The sequence below is a fragment of the Bos javanicus genome, chromosome 5 (genome assembly GCF_032452875.1).
Source record: "Bos javanicus breed banteng chromosome 5, ARS-OSU_banteng_1.0, whole genome shotgun sequence".
Lineage (NCBI taxonomy): Eukaryota > Metazoa > Chordata > Mammalia > Artiodactyla > Bovidae > Bos > Bos javanicus.
In genome coordinates, this window is record NC_083872.1 from 51,469,635 (window position 1) to 51,485,117 (window position 15,483).

At 34.9% G+C, this 15,483-nt stretch overlaps 1 protein-coding gene across 5 annotated transcripts in view; it reads right to left on the reverse strand.

Annotated features, from left to right (window-relative positions):
* MON2 (MON2 homolog, regulator of endosome-to-Golgi trafficking) overlaps positions 1-15,483 on the reverse strand; it is a 111,925-nt gene that overhangs the window by 33,708 nt on the left and 62,734 nt on the right. For all 5 annotated transcript variants that reach the window (XM_061416611.1, XM_061416612.1, XM_061416614.1 and 2 more), the window contains 7 exons: positions 13,185-13,286; positions 11,981-12,091; positions 9,701-9,876; positions 8,953-9,115; positions 8,113-8,406; positions 5,438-5,636; positions 272-900 (listed from right to left, as the gene is read on the reverse strand). In XM_061416611.1, coding sequence (XP_061272595.1) covers positions 272-900; positions 5,438-5,636; positions 8,113-8,406; positions 8,953-9,115; positions 9,701-9,876; positions 11,981-12,091; positions 13,185-13,286 — 1,674 coding nt within the window. The remainder of the gene's footprint in view (positions 1-271; positions 901-5,437; positions 5,637-8,112; positions 8,407-8,952; positions 9,116-9,700; positions 9,877-11,980; positions 12,092-13,184; positions 13,287-15,483) is intronic.

Genomic DNA, 15,483 nt, shown 5'->3' on the forward strand with positions numbered 1-15,483 from the left:
AACAAATCAAAAATGCTGGTGAACAGAAATAAGAGCATGCAGGCAGTTTCCTGAAGACTCTCAAAATAAACCTGAATTACCTTTTAAAATATATTAGAAAAATACAAATGTTAAAATTAACTGGATCTTTACAATCTTGAATGCATCCCAAAGTATACATACATAACAATCTTGATGATCCAGAATTTATCCCAAAAATTATTTAGCAAAGTAAAAAAATTCAAGAGAACCATATGCATTATTGCTTAGACAGCCACTAAAATTCGATTACCTTTTGGAGAACATCTAGAGCTGTAAGTACAGCTTCCTGTAAACTTGTCAAAACTGCTTCAGTGTAAGATGGAAGAATGAAAGGGGAGGCATCTGAACTTATTGGGACTGAAACAGCACGGTGCAATATGACTCCCAACTTCTGCAAGTCATCCATGTTGAAACCAGTTTTTATGTGTTGGTAGAGAGCTGGAAATATCTGAATTAAAGCTGTAAGAAAAGGCTGGCTGGGAATGAAAGTTAGTTTATCCAATGTAATAGGAGGCTTGGTGCTTTCAGATCCAATTCTGTACCAGGTGTTCCATGCAGCCCACCAGAGATTCAAATCTTCAAGCTCATCAGTAACTACAGGTGGCTCAGAGCTGCTATATCTTCCAAGTCTTTCTCCAATGGAATCTGTTCTTACAAATGGCCTGTTCAGGCTAGGGCCCGATATAGGCCCTAAAAGGACAGGCGCCGGGACATTAACTGCAGGTGGTGTCTCAGGCTTATCTGAGTCTCTGACAGGGGACACAATCTGTAAAATTTCCTGGAAGCTTTTCAGTGCAGCCAGAGATACTTCATTGTTTTTGCTGAGTGCTGCTGATTGTATATGGTCAAGAAGAACATCCCATGCTCTTGAAAAATCTCCTATATGAAGAAGAGGAAAAAAAAATTATTACCATAAAAGTGATCAAATTGTCTCTATTAGACACTTGAAAGTTTATCTGCTTTATGTTTCTGCTTAAATTCCTACAGAAGTAGAAAAAGATATGCTTAGGCACTAACAATGTGAGTTAAAACCATTACAACCCAAAAATCCAGTAAAAAAATTTTGTCAGATACAGGAATAAATGGCACCAAGAAAAGGATAATGAGTATATCAAACAAGGTTTTGAACTTTAAACTCCATAAATGTATGTATACACCCTTCTATCCTAATATTTCTGCCGAAGGAGAACAGAATAAAAACTTAAAAGAGTGAAAACAAAAAATTTTCAGTAACATCTTCAATCTAACCATCTACCTTTATTAAGATGGTCCCATTCTTAAGCATATAGGAAAAGTTATGACAGTATGATACACATTTTTTACCTAAATGTTTAAAATAAACTAAGTCATACTCCATAAAAATCTTAACTTTACACTTGGGTTTTCAGATTTAAATAATTTTATAGCTGCAGAATTCTGGTAAACATTTTCCCCCCATATCAGTAAGTTGCCAGAACATGCACCATAAATAAGACTGTCCTTTTACCATGAGGCTAAACTTATTTCTCTCATGTAAAATCAAGTCAACTGATCTACTGTCAGCACAGCATGGGCTGAATGGTGGTTGCTGTTTCCACTAATCATTTCAATCTCTTGCTCTATTCCTGTGACCAACTGAGCACATTTATAATGAAACTCTCTACAATGAAACCAGGTGTGGTTTGTTTCTATTACTGTTGTTGTTCAGTCATTAAGCCATGGCCAACTCTTTTGCAACCCCATGGACTGTAGCCCACCAGGCTCCTCTGTTCAAGGGATTTCCTAGGCAAAAATACTGGAGTAGATTGCCATTTCCTTCTCCATGGGATCTTCCTGACTCAGGGATCAAAGCTGTGTCTCCTGCATTGGCAGGCAGGATCAGAGGAATTGACATTTTGCAAAGAATAACATAAGTAGGCTATGAAATATAGAGATAACTGTGTTTTAAAGACTCACTTCACAAAAGCTATCAAAGACTAGGTTTTTTCAAGAAGGGATAAACCCATATAACTGAGGAAGCATTCAATGAATTGGAAAGCTGGAACTAAGTCTGGTATAAAACAGTAAGCACTGCACTGCTTTACAGGATAGACTATTAACACTTGTTCAGTTATATGTTTCTTCCTCTCCATACTCTTTTAATTAAAACTGAAGTATAATTTATATACAACCAAAAAACAGGCTTTTTAGTAACTGTTCAAACAGTTTTAACAAATTTTGTTTAAAAACTATCAAAACAGCAAAACAAAATACTTCTGCTTGTTGCCATCCAAGTTCAAAAATCAGATTAAACATTACATTCACCTACCAGAATGGTGACCTAGTCTCAGGTCTAAAATATTCCATGCTATAAGAAGGAAAAATATCTGCAGTTCTTCTATTAATATACTCCATGTCTAGGAAGAAGTCCTCTTTCTAAAAGACTAAGTATAATTACATATTGTACTTCATTATGTTAAAACATTACTTTTTAAAAATTCTTAATTTTTTATACAATTTTCAAAGGTTATATTCTATTTACAATTATTATAAAATACAGCCTATATTCTCCATGTTGTAAAATACATCATTCTAGCCTATCTTACATCTAATAGTTCACACCTCCCAGTCCCTTTATCCCTACGTTGCCCTGCTTCCTCCCTCTCCCCACTGGTAACAATCAGTTTGTTTTCTGTCTCTGGGAGTCTTGATTCTTTTTTGTTATTCTCACTAGTTCACTGCATTTTTTAGATTCCACACAGAAGTGATATCACACAGTATTTGTCTTTCTTTGTTTGACTTATTTCACTTAGCATAATGCCCTGCAAGTCCACCCATGGGGCTACAAGTGGCAAAATTTTCAACTGCAAGAAAAAAAAAAACTACAAAACACAAACATGTGGAGGCTAAACAGTATGCTACTAAAGAGCCAATGGGTTACAACAGAAATCAAAGAGGAAATCAAAAAATACCTAGAGACAAATAAAAATGAAAACACAATGATCCCAAACCTATGAAAGTGAAAGTCGCTCAGTCATCTCTTTGTGACCCCAAGGACTATACAGTCCATGGAATTCTCCAGGCCAGAATACTGGAGTGTGTAGCCTTTCCCTTCTCCAGGGCATCTTCCCAATCCAGGGATTGAACCCAGGTCTCCTGCACTGCAGGCAGATTCTTTACCAGCTGAGCCACCAGGCCAGCCCTTCAAACCTATGGGGCACCAGCAAAAGCAGTTCTAATAATAAAGCTTATAGCAATACAAGCTTCCCTCAGGAAACAATAAAAACCTCAAATAAACAACCTAACCTTACACCTAAAGGAACCAGAGGAAAAAGAACAAAATCCAAAGTTAGGAGAAGGAAAGAAATATAAAGATCAGAGCAGAAATAAATGAAATAGAGACTTAAAAAAAAAACAGAAAAGGTCAATGAAACTAAAAGCCGGTTCTTTGAAAACACTGATAACCTTTAGCCAGCCTCATCAAAACAAAAAGGTTGAGGACCCAGATCAATAAAATCAGAAATGAAAAAGGAGATATTACAACTGATACCACAGAAATACATAGGATCATAAGAGACTACTATGAACAACTATACACCAATAAAACAGACAACCTAGAAGAAACGGAGAAAACCTGAACCATGAAGAAACAGACAATATGAACCATTATCAGTAGTGAAATTGATTCAGCAATTTTAAAACTCCCAACAAAGAAAAGTCCAGGACTAGATGGCTAAACAAGTGAATTCTACCAAACATTTAGAGAAGAGTTAATGCGTATCTTTCTCAAACTACTCAAAAAAATTGTAGAGGAAGGAACACTTCTGAACTCATTCTATGAGGCCAGCATCATCTCGATACCATAATCTTATTCTAAAATAATAATAAAAACCATTTCCTAGTGTTAAATCATAAAAAAAAAAATTATTGAAGCTACATGAACTGCATCATGTCTTCATTTTTAAAAATCTAAATCTGTATCTATTACATCTTAGCTTTTAAGATAAAGTACCACAGAGGTATTAAAAATGATTATTATTTGTCAAAACTTAGCAAACACACAGTTAAGATTAGCACATTTCATTGTATGTAAATTTTATATGAAAACAAAAAACTAGAATTTAAAACGTGTATAGATAGACATCAAATATATAGATCATCAAATATATAGGTATGTGATATGTATGAGCCTTAAAATGCACATAATAAACACCACACAAAAATGCCAATGAAAATCATAAATATGCTTATGCTTTTAACATAATGAGAAGAAAAAAGCCGAACATAAAATAAGAAGTTGAAAAATTAATATGTACAGCTTGCTCACAGTTATGTGCAAAAGTATTTGTTCACTTTTCTCAACCACTCCCATGCCTACCACTAGAATTGAAGGTATTATAATCTACACTAGTTTCTCAGTCTCAATCCTACTGACATTTTGGGTTGGATAATTCTTTGTTGTACGGGCTGTCCTATGCATTGTAAGATATGTAGCAGCATCCCTGGCTTTTACTTCCCCAGAAGCCAGTGTGCATGCCCCTGCCTAGTTATAACAACCAAAATGTCTCAGACGTTGTTAAATATCCTGTGGGGGGAAGGAGGAGGTTGGGCAAAATTGGCCCTGGTTGAGAAGCACTGATCTATTTATATTTATACACCACCAAGTTTCCTAACCAATCTAATAGTATCCTACCATTCTTCTTTATGACCATTCCATTCCATACATACCATCTGAAGGGATCTTTCTGAACTCCATATCTGAACACATCACATCATGGATTAAAATCTTTCAGTGGTTTTCAGTGCTCTTAGACTGAAGTCTTCTGAACGTAACCTACAATGTGCTGCAACATCTGGCCTCTACCTCTACAACCTCACTGAGAATCACTCTTTTCCGTGTTCTCTTCATTCTAGACCTTCAAACGTGCCAGGGGCCACACCATCTCCATCTCCTCAATCTTCTTTCATCTCTTTTATACATACTCTCTGCCTGTAAGGCTCTCCCCAGTTCATCCTACCCTTGCCTGATGAACTACTATTCAGATAAAACATTGCTTTCTCAGGGAAGCCTATATATACATCACTGGCCTGGTCAAGTATCTACTATAAGCTCACAATCTATTATAAGCTCCTTTGTAGCATTGATCATTGCAGCAATTTTCTATTTATTTATGTAATTATAGTTCCTCCTTCATACCCAGGATATATCAAGGACAGTAGGTATCTGGCTCATCACTGTATCCCCAAGACATGCCCACAGTAGGTACACATAATTTTTCAAGGAAATGAATGAAAACGTTTATGCTCATACACATACCACACATAACAACAAAGACTGGCAATTAAATGGATTATTCTTAGAAAATAACAATGTATATAATCTGTGAAGAATCTGTATTTTCCAAATTTCCTTTAACATTAATTACTTGTATACTCAGAAAAAAAAATGTACATCTACCTAAAGGTTGAAGTAAATATCTTCTGGTGTTGAAGATTCTTGCAACTCCGGCCAATGTTAAAACCCATGTCTCAGCCCACTGCTTCTCTGCTGTGTCCCTTGAATGATGAATGAGAATATTGCCACCTCCAGACTCAATCTTTTCTTTGTCTGCAGTGGTAGAAGACTCTCTAACTCGGTCCAGCAGATGAAAGAGAACCTGAATATTTGTGATAATGCATATAAAAATACTGATAACATAGCATAAATAGCAGCATAGGAAATTAAGCATTGTTACAAAGAATTATACCTGACATTCTGATCAATCCCTGTATTTTAGAGGAAACTGACCAACAGAGGTATCCTTATATTCTTAAGTTTATCCTTAAGGCCATGGAATATAAAAATTTAAAGTAAACCGAACAGACTATCACTTAAGACCTGTTGAACTGAGTGCCAATGGAGCACATAAGGTATAATGTACAAGAAGGGAATGAAGCTAAAGAGAAGGGTCCAGCAAAAAATGTAAGTATAAAAAAAAAAATTTAAGTATGAGTGACATCTAGATAGAGGTAACTACTGAAATTTCATGTCTGGATGAGGATGCTTGAAAAAAATCAAGTAGGAAGCAGTTGGAATTTGGGGGATGTTTATTTAAAATGTAGATTCAGGGGAAGGCACAGGGGCCAAGAAAATAAAACAAAATTGAAGAGAGAAGCAGATGCACACTGTGAAACAGAAGCCAAAAGAAATTTCAAGGAGAAAATAATCAACACTATTAAATGTTATGAAAAAATGAGCAGTATGAAAAACTGAGCACAGGGCAAGAGATCTGGCAATTAGAAGACTACCTGTAGAGCCAACGAACAAGTTCTGTGGTTCTAAAAACATGGTCTCAGAACCAGCCCCATCAGCATCACCCAGAAGCTTCATAGATATGCAAATTCTCAGCCTCCACGCCACAGGAAAGAAATCAGAACCTCTAGGGGGCTGGGTACAGTGGCTCAGCAATTTGTGCTTTAACAAGTCCTCTAGGAGATGCTGTTACATGCTAATGTTTAAGATACTCTGAAGTAGAATAATCTGGATATCAAATTACAAGGGGTAAGGGAATGCAGTGGATGTGAAAAAGAAAAAATTATTAATACTGAGATTTAGGCAGCAAGATTAATAATGAAGTTAGGAAAAGGAAACAGGAGTCAGAGAAAATATCAGTTTTAAAATAGTAAAGGACTCTTAAGCTTGTTTGTGATCTGATAAAGCTAGGGAAAGGAGTTGAAACAAAAGACACAGGAGGGAATAGGGCTTTCAATTATTTTTATTAGGAACATACATTATTAATTTTTTAAGAAGACATTTTGAGGTCTTTTTATTAAACTTAAAACACGGTTAAATTCAGTTAAAGTTTACCATACTGTCTACTGTCAAACTAACTAATTTCAAAAATTCACAAAAGCAGTGAAAGGATTATAAATAAGAGTTTTATTAAAATGGAACAGATTAAGCAACAAAAAAGAGGAGAGTCTTTTAGCAAAGACGGGATACTCACTAATAAGCTTCTGACTTTGCAAGAATGTTTTAAAAAGATGATAAAAATGAAAAATTAAAAAATGAAACTGCATACTTGAACAAATGTAGAATTTACAAATGGGAGGTGGTTTTTGTTTGGTGAGTCTACAAACAAATTTCACTATTATTGATATTGTTTATAAAGTTCTCATTTAATTATATTTGAATTATATGTGGTAGTTTAGCAGCTACTGGTTTTTACCACCAGGAAAATGGGGAAACAGAAGTGCAAAGGCAGAAATCAAAGAGATAAAAAAATGAGGCTTCTAGGGGTGGGATGGGAGAGAGACTCAAGAAGAGGGGAAATATATCTATATATGGCTGATTCCCTTTGTTGTATGGCAGAAACCAATACCACATTGTAAAGCAATTATCCTCCAATTAAAAAAAATGAGGCTTTAAGTATTTAATTTGCTAATATGCAAGGTGCAATTAAAAATATTATAAAGCTAACATTTCCTGTTTTGCCAAATGCACAAATGGATGGAAATTCTTCTTTAAAAATTAATAGGAACAAAAAAACATATTTATGTAAAACTGAATCACTTTTCTGTGTACCTGAAACAAACATAAGATTCTAAACCAACTATATTTTAATAAAAAAACTAAAAATACAATATACTAACGTGTATATATGGAATTTAGAAAGATGGTAACAATAACCCTGTTATTACGAGACAGAAATAGAGACACTGATGTATAGATCAGTCTTATGGACTCTGTGGGAGAGGGACAGGGTGGGGAGATTTGGGACAATGGCATTGAAACATGTATAATATCATGTATGAAACGAGTCGCCAGTCCAGGTTCGATGCACGATACTGGATGCTTGGGGCTGGTGCACTGGGACGACCCAGAGGGAGGGTATGGGGAGGGAGGAGGGAGGAGGGAGGAGGGTTCAGGATGGGGAGCACGGGTATACCTGTGGCGGATTCATTTCAATGTTTGGCAAAACTAATACAATATTGTAAAGTTTTAAAAATAAAATTAAATTTAAAAAAAAATAAAAAAATAAAAAACAAACAAATAAAACTAAAAAAAAATTTTAAATTTTAATTTGTTGTTGCTGAAAATGTATAAAAGCATGTCTCAATTAATAACTGATAACTCAAGGTATTTTACGGTACCTTCCAAATAACAGTGTGCCACGTTGAGTGCTGTAATAAAGTTCCATGTGCACCAATTGTTGAAAACAGAGTTTGCCCTGCACTCTTCCGGACAGCAGGACGGGGATCTACACATAGTTCACCCAATTTTGCATAAAGACACAACCACAAGCAGTCAAACGGTGGTGCAGGGTGGAATGGCCGATTCAAAACCACGCCTTTTTCTTCTGCCTGCTTTTGCTGTGCTGCCTCTTCTTTATTTAATTCCTTTTCAATAGTTTCTCCTCTTTGAAAAAAATAATCTGAAATATTCCACTAAAGAGCCAAGGAGAAAAATATCTATTCAGAGATTTTTATTTTAAACACATAGATATGCAACAGATAGATTTTCAGAATAAAACTTAAAAGCAATTACTTCAGAAACTCTTTTCCTAACAGAATGGATTTAATGAAAATATCTCTTCCTCTGTCAAGTTTATCTATCTCATTTCAGAATTTCAGAGTGCAACCTTTAATTTTTAATATTTTTTAAAAATTGCATTTAAAATTTAAATTTTATGTTACTATCAGTAGAGTCAACTGATTTCTCTTGTATGTACCATTATTTGTTTCCTAAATCCTCCCATAACAAATCTTATATAAACCAAATTTCAGCTCAACAGATCAAAATTATTCCACATATTCAGCTCTTAAAGAATTATTTCTTAAATAATATTACTTAACCCTTTACACAATATGTTTGGCATGTACTTAAAAGTCATTTAAATGATTCCTCCAGAGTCAAAAGCACACTTGCTTAGCACTCACTCTCAGTTGCAAACAGTGATTTCTAGATTATATAAGAAAGGCAATCATACTTACCAATAAACCTATTGAAGTTAAACTAATATTAAGTTCTTGGTTATGAAGTCCAAAGCTACCTGCAACATCTACAACTATTTGCAGGCAAGTGCAAGGCATTGTTGGTAGAAAATCTGTCACAACCAACTGAAGACACTGGAATGCTGTTCGTATCAAGGATTCTCTGAAAAACAAAAGAAAATCTATATTCATGTATTTAAGAGAAATGGAAGGAAAAATACATACATTAATTTGAACAAATCAAAATTTTATCTTAAAATTGAAACAAGAAAATCTTCTCTAACATAGTACTCACATAGTACTTCAACATTTACATAAATGTAAAAAAGATATGCTTAATTAAAATAATTAACAAACAAAAATAAAGCAGCTCAGGGGCATAAGAAAAGCAGTAAACTAAAAAAAGAAAATATGTATTAATACCATATTATTTTTATTCTGCATAAACTAGCCAAACAAAATTTAGACATTGAATGAGAAAGGGAAAGTTTGTTTGATGGATTTTTCTTATTGTAAGAACCTTGTATTCATATATAAATGATAAAGAAATAGCAATTTTTCCATCCTTCCAAAATAAAAGTGAGCCCTAATGATTCCCTACAGCCCCCTGGGAGTAGGGTAAGGAAAACTATTTTAGATCATAAACTTAAGCAAAAAAGGCATACATAAAAAATTTACGATCATTTCATAATTTTAGGCAGAATTCCCTTTTCCTATTACTTTTTGGATGTTAATTTTAAACACTTACCCTTGATCATTTCTGATCGCTCCCATAACTCCCAGCACTAATGGCCATCCAGGTCCAAGACTATCTCCTTGACTCTGAAGAATCTGCAGCACACACTCTAATTGCTTGAGTCGTATATCTGGATGATTAATATTCGACATCTCCTTTAATGGGTTCAATAAAAGCAATTGCAGCCTCTGAAAAGAAGGTAAGAAGCTAATCAGCGAAGTTCCAGAACATGGAAAGGTTCTACTATTGTCTTTCAAGTTTAAATTCACCTTCACTCAGACTGCAATGGTAAAAAGAAATTTTTTAGTAAAATAAATATCAAAAATGATTTCTTTAACAGTAATCATTAGGATTATCTTGTCATCTAAGTCTTTTTTAAAAAAAATAATTTAATTAATTAATTTATTTTTGCTGTCCTGGGCCTTTGTTGCCGTACGGGCTTTTCTTTAGTTGCAGCGTGAAGGGGCTACTCTCTGGTTGCAGTGCATGGGTTTCTCACTGTGGTGGCTTCTCTTGTTGCAGAGCATGGGCTCTAGAACACACGGGCTTCAGTAGCTGCAGCATGTGGGCTCAACAGTTCCAGCTCCCATGCTCTAGAGCACAGGCTCAGTAGCTGTGGCCCATGAGCTTAGTTTCTCTGCAGCATGTGGGATCTTCCCAGATTAGGGATTGAAACCGTGTCTCCTGCATTGGCAGATGAATTCTTTACCACTGAGCCACTGGGAAGCCCCATAAGTCTTTTTAAATTTTTTATGTTTTAGCCACAGAAGTAACATGTGGGAGCTTCGTTCCCCAACCAAGGATGGAACCCACCCCTCCTGCATTAGAAGCACGGATTCCCAATCACTGGACTTCAGGGAAGTCCCTAAGTCTTATATTTTAATAACAGAAAATAAAAATCTATCTTCAAGATACTATATTTCAGGATAAATAGGGAGTAACCTGATGTTAAAAGGTATTAAATCTACAGATCCATATACAAATGAATCTCACTATAGAAAATATACCCTATATATTTAGCTCTATTTGGAGAGAAGAAAATAATTTCCAATTTTCAAAATTAACTTTCATTTACTCTATTAATGTGTACCACATGTATTTAAATTTAAGTCTCAATACTCCTAAAAATGAACTAGCAGACAAAGAGGACACAAAACCACAAAATTTTTTTTACTGTTAAAAAGTGAAAAAAGTACTTTGTTCTACTCCTTTAGCATTTGAAAGCACCTGCCTTAGCTTTAGTTTTCTCTCCAAGGATACATTTAGTTGGTTCACTGACTGAACAAACATATTAAGCTCTTACCATGTGCCAGGTATTAAGCTGGATGCTAAGACTATATACATGGACAGGGCTTTACAAAAAAATTAGACTGCAATAGGAAAAAAATATGCAATCACTAAAATGTAAGCTATAAAAATTAAGGAACTTTTCTGTCTTGTACATCATTCTGTTACAAGAGTTAAAATACTGCCTGGCATATAGTATGTACCCAATAATTATTTGCTGAGGAAATTTGCAGAATACATCCACATACACTACAGTAAGATAGTAAGGGCAATGTGAATGGCTATTAAATGCCTCATTCCTATTCAATCTTTAAACAAAACTTTGGTGGGCTTTTTAAAACTGTATAAGATATATGTGAATGATTATGGGAGTCAGGAAAAAGGATTCACAACAAAAGAAAACTCTGAAAGTATAAAATAACCTTTAAAATTATTTAAAAATAAAAATCTATTTTATTGTGCTTGCCTCTTCTGCCACTTGTTTCTCCCCATATAAGGGCTTCCCAGGTGGCACAATGGTAAAGAATCCACATGCCAATGCAGGAGACACGGGTTCAATCTCTGGGTAGGGAATATCCCCTGGAGGAGAGTATGGCAACACTCCAGTATTCTGGCCTGGAAAACTTCATGGACAGAGGACCTTGGAGGGCTACAGTCCATGGGACCACAGAGAGCTGGACATGGCTGAGTGACTAAGCACGCAAGGGTAATGAGTAGGGGGAAGGAAAAAAAAAAAAGACAGGTAAGGACCAAAGGAAAAGAGGCTAACAAAGTATGAAGACTTAGCACTGCATGAGGAAGGAATCTTCTAGATGGGGAGACCAATTCTAGGTAATTTATTACTTAAGTTTAGTGCTATTATAAGAAAATTAAAAAAATTTTTAATATAGATAATCCTGAAAATCCAGGATTATCAACCTTCTGTAAGAGATCCACGGCCTACAAATAAAGTTACATATGGGAAAGGATGACTTAAGTAATTTTAAAAAAGGTTCTTTCTTTTACCTGGTTTTGTGAAAGTGGAGGATCATGGTTAAATGTTAATCCTGCTTTAATAAGTGAAGTTAAGGCTTCTGCTCCCCATTCTCTCATTCGAGAGTTTGGATGCTGGCACACCTAAGGGTACATACATATGGAACAAAAATTAATCTTTAATTTGTATACTTAAGCTATACATCACACATTAATTTAAGAAAAACTAAAACATTGCATTTCATACTCTTCCACATTTAAAAAATCATATAAAATGTTTGTCAATAAGGGCTGAAGAAATTATGAAAATATACAAAATGTAAGTAAGCTTACCTTCTGAATACGAGGCAAGAGGAAGCAATAAAGAGATAGAAGATAAAAGATGAAACTAAACAACTCACAGAAAAGAAAGGATTTCATAAAAGTAAATGATGTCACCAGAGTAAACAGAAGAAGCAGACACTAAGGTTCCTAATCTGCTCTATCTTCATAATCAAATACTTAGCTAAAATTTTAAAAACATATTTTTTGCCATTTGATGAGAATTCCATAATGAAGAAATGTGTATATATTCTGTAATAGCTCATTAAAATAATCCCCCAAAAATGGAGGGAAAAAGAAGAAAGGACTTTTTTTTACTAAGAACAGTACCCTTCTCAGATTACTAAAATAATATGAAACAATGAGGGCAACTGAAACCTAAACTGCTCATGAACATGTATTTGACAGAAGCAGTTGTCAATAAGAAGCAACCAAGTATTCAGATTCACTCAAGTTTGAATACAAATCCAGACAAAATGCCCTGGTACTATCTATAATTAGTGATACTGAGGTTTTTTCCCTTTTGTAGAAATGTTACCTCATAATCACAGGGAAGTCTGTAAAGGAGCAGTGTCTAATACTAAGTCTCAGTCCTAATTGCCTTGAAGTTTTAGAACCAGCTGAAGCTGAGGGGATCAAAAGAGTATATAATAAAAGAAAGGGGACCCAAACTAACAGGTGAAGGAGACATCAGAGATTTCATTGTTATAGCACTCATTTTTAGTCATAAAGTCTTCAACCTATTCCTTTACCAAAATGATTACTATAAAACTTTCGTCCCTGATAAAATATAGAGAGAGAAGTACAAGAAAAAATGTTAATGCTGATTTTTCTTATGGTTATACAGAATCACTAATTCACTGTGTAAGTCTTTATTATAAATAAAAAGTAAATATAATAAAGAAACAGAGGTTACCTCAAGTAGATGGCCAGTTAGAGGTCTCCATAGAATTTCTATACGGTGCATGTTAACTAGACCAGTTTCTAACAATTTGGCAACAGCAAAAAGAGATGGTTCCTAGAAGAAAAACATATTTTTTATATCATAAGGAGAATTAGAGTATTTCAACTGTAAACCAAACTGAGAAACTGTAAAGAACATGACTATAATTAATATACTTAATTAATTAGAAATAAATATGACATAACCTCAGTTATCATATTGACAAGCCTTTCAGTCCACCCTCAAGCATCTAAAAAGTGTTAGTTGCTCAGCTGTCTCCAACTCTTTGCAACCTCGTGACTGTAGCCTGCCAGGCTCCTTTGTCCATGGGATTCTCCAGGCAAGAATACTGGAGTGAGTGGTGGTGGGGGTGGTTTAGTCGCTATGTCGTGTCCAACTCTTGCGACCCCATGGAGTGTAGCCTACCAGGCTCCTTTGTCCATGGGCTTCTCCAGGTAAAAATACTGGAGTGGATTGCCATTTCCATCTCCATGGGATCTTCCTGACCTAGGGATCGAACCTGGGTCTCCTGCATTGCAGGTGTATTCTTTACCATCTGAGCCACCAGGAAGCCCTCAAGTATCTAATATGACTCCTAATTGAAAAATTTGGTTGGGAAGAGACTGCTTTAGTGGGGAAACTTTGAAAATTCAAAAACTATACCAGACACACAGAATGTGTGTCTTCTGACCAAAATGAAAGAATTTTGCTATGGACTGAATTGTGATCTGCCCCTCCCACCCTCCAACACTGCTCCCAAACTTCATATGCTGAAACTAACCCTGAGGGTGATGACATTTGAAGATAGGGTCTATAAGAAGGTAATTCAGGTCAAATGAAGTCCTAAGGGTGGGGCCCCAATACATTAAGTTTAACGTCCTCATAAGAAGAGACACCACACAGCTTGTGAGCTTATGTGCACTCCATTTCCCTCTTCCTCCCCCTTTTCCCTTCCTTCCCCTCTTTCCCTGCCATGTAGGGACACAGTAAGAAGTCAGGCATCTTTCAATCCGGAAGAGAGTCTACACAAGAGCTGACCACGCTAGCATCCTGATTTTGGACTTCTACCTTCTAGAATTATGAGAAAATTAATTTCCATAGTTTAAGTTACCCAGTCTATAGTATTTTGTTATGGCAGGCTGAGCTAACTAATATACATTCTTATTAGTAAAGTCTTCAAATGCTTAGGTTTTATATGTGAATATCAGGAAAAATGAAGAAAAAACAAAAACAAAGGTAACAGACACCAAGGGAAAGAACAATGATGTCAAGAAGGAGGAGGTAAAGGTTGTCAGTTTAGACCCTAATAAAAGAGTTGCAGAGAAAGAAGACAAACCACTTTCCTCAGTCACTGGCATTTCAATAACAGAAAGCGAATTAGTATACTTCATAAATAGCTGAATTACTCAGTCCATGTGTTAGAAGAACAGTTTCAGTAAAAAGTTCAAAGGGCAACTATCTCTAATCCAATTTTAATAGAGATAGTAAAACATACTTAAATGTAGACTAAGCTGACTAGAATTATGAGAATTTTTTGATAAACAGCCGTAGTACTTCAAATGGAGACAATGCATTAGAAAAAATAGAAGCCAACTGAAATTTTAAAAGTAAATTATGAGCATAATTTTATAATTTTTAAGTAAAAAGATTTTGTAATGACTCTATACACAATGTTTTTACAGTACTGATAAAAATCTAAAATGGAAATGTGTGAAATTATCTTTTTTTTCTAGTAAAAACTGTTGAACAAGTACCCTGAGGTTTTAAGTGTGGTCAGATTGACTCTTCCTGCCTGTGCTAACACTATAAGTACCCTAAAAATTAGTGTACTAGAAAGAACCTCATCATTCTAGAGACAATATGATACAGTAGTTAAGACTGATGTCTATGAATTTTTAACATCTTAACATTACCACTTAATAGCTATGTAACCTTGAGTAACTTTTTTTTTTTGAAGTATAGCTGATTTATGACACTAGTTTCAGTTGTACAACATAAAGTTTCAAACTTTTTACAGATATTATTCCACTTATAGTTATTATAAAATATTGGCTATGCCATACAATATATCCTTGTGCCATACGATATATCCTTGTCACTTACTTGTTTTATATATAATAGTTTGTACCTCTTAATTTCCTTATTTTGTCCTTTCCGCCTTTCCTCTCTCTCTGGATGTTTCATTATATTCATTAGCTTTTTTTTTTTATTTTTAGATTCCACATATAAGTGACAATAAATAATCTTTATCTTTCTCTGACTTATTTTACTA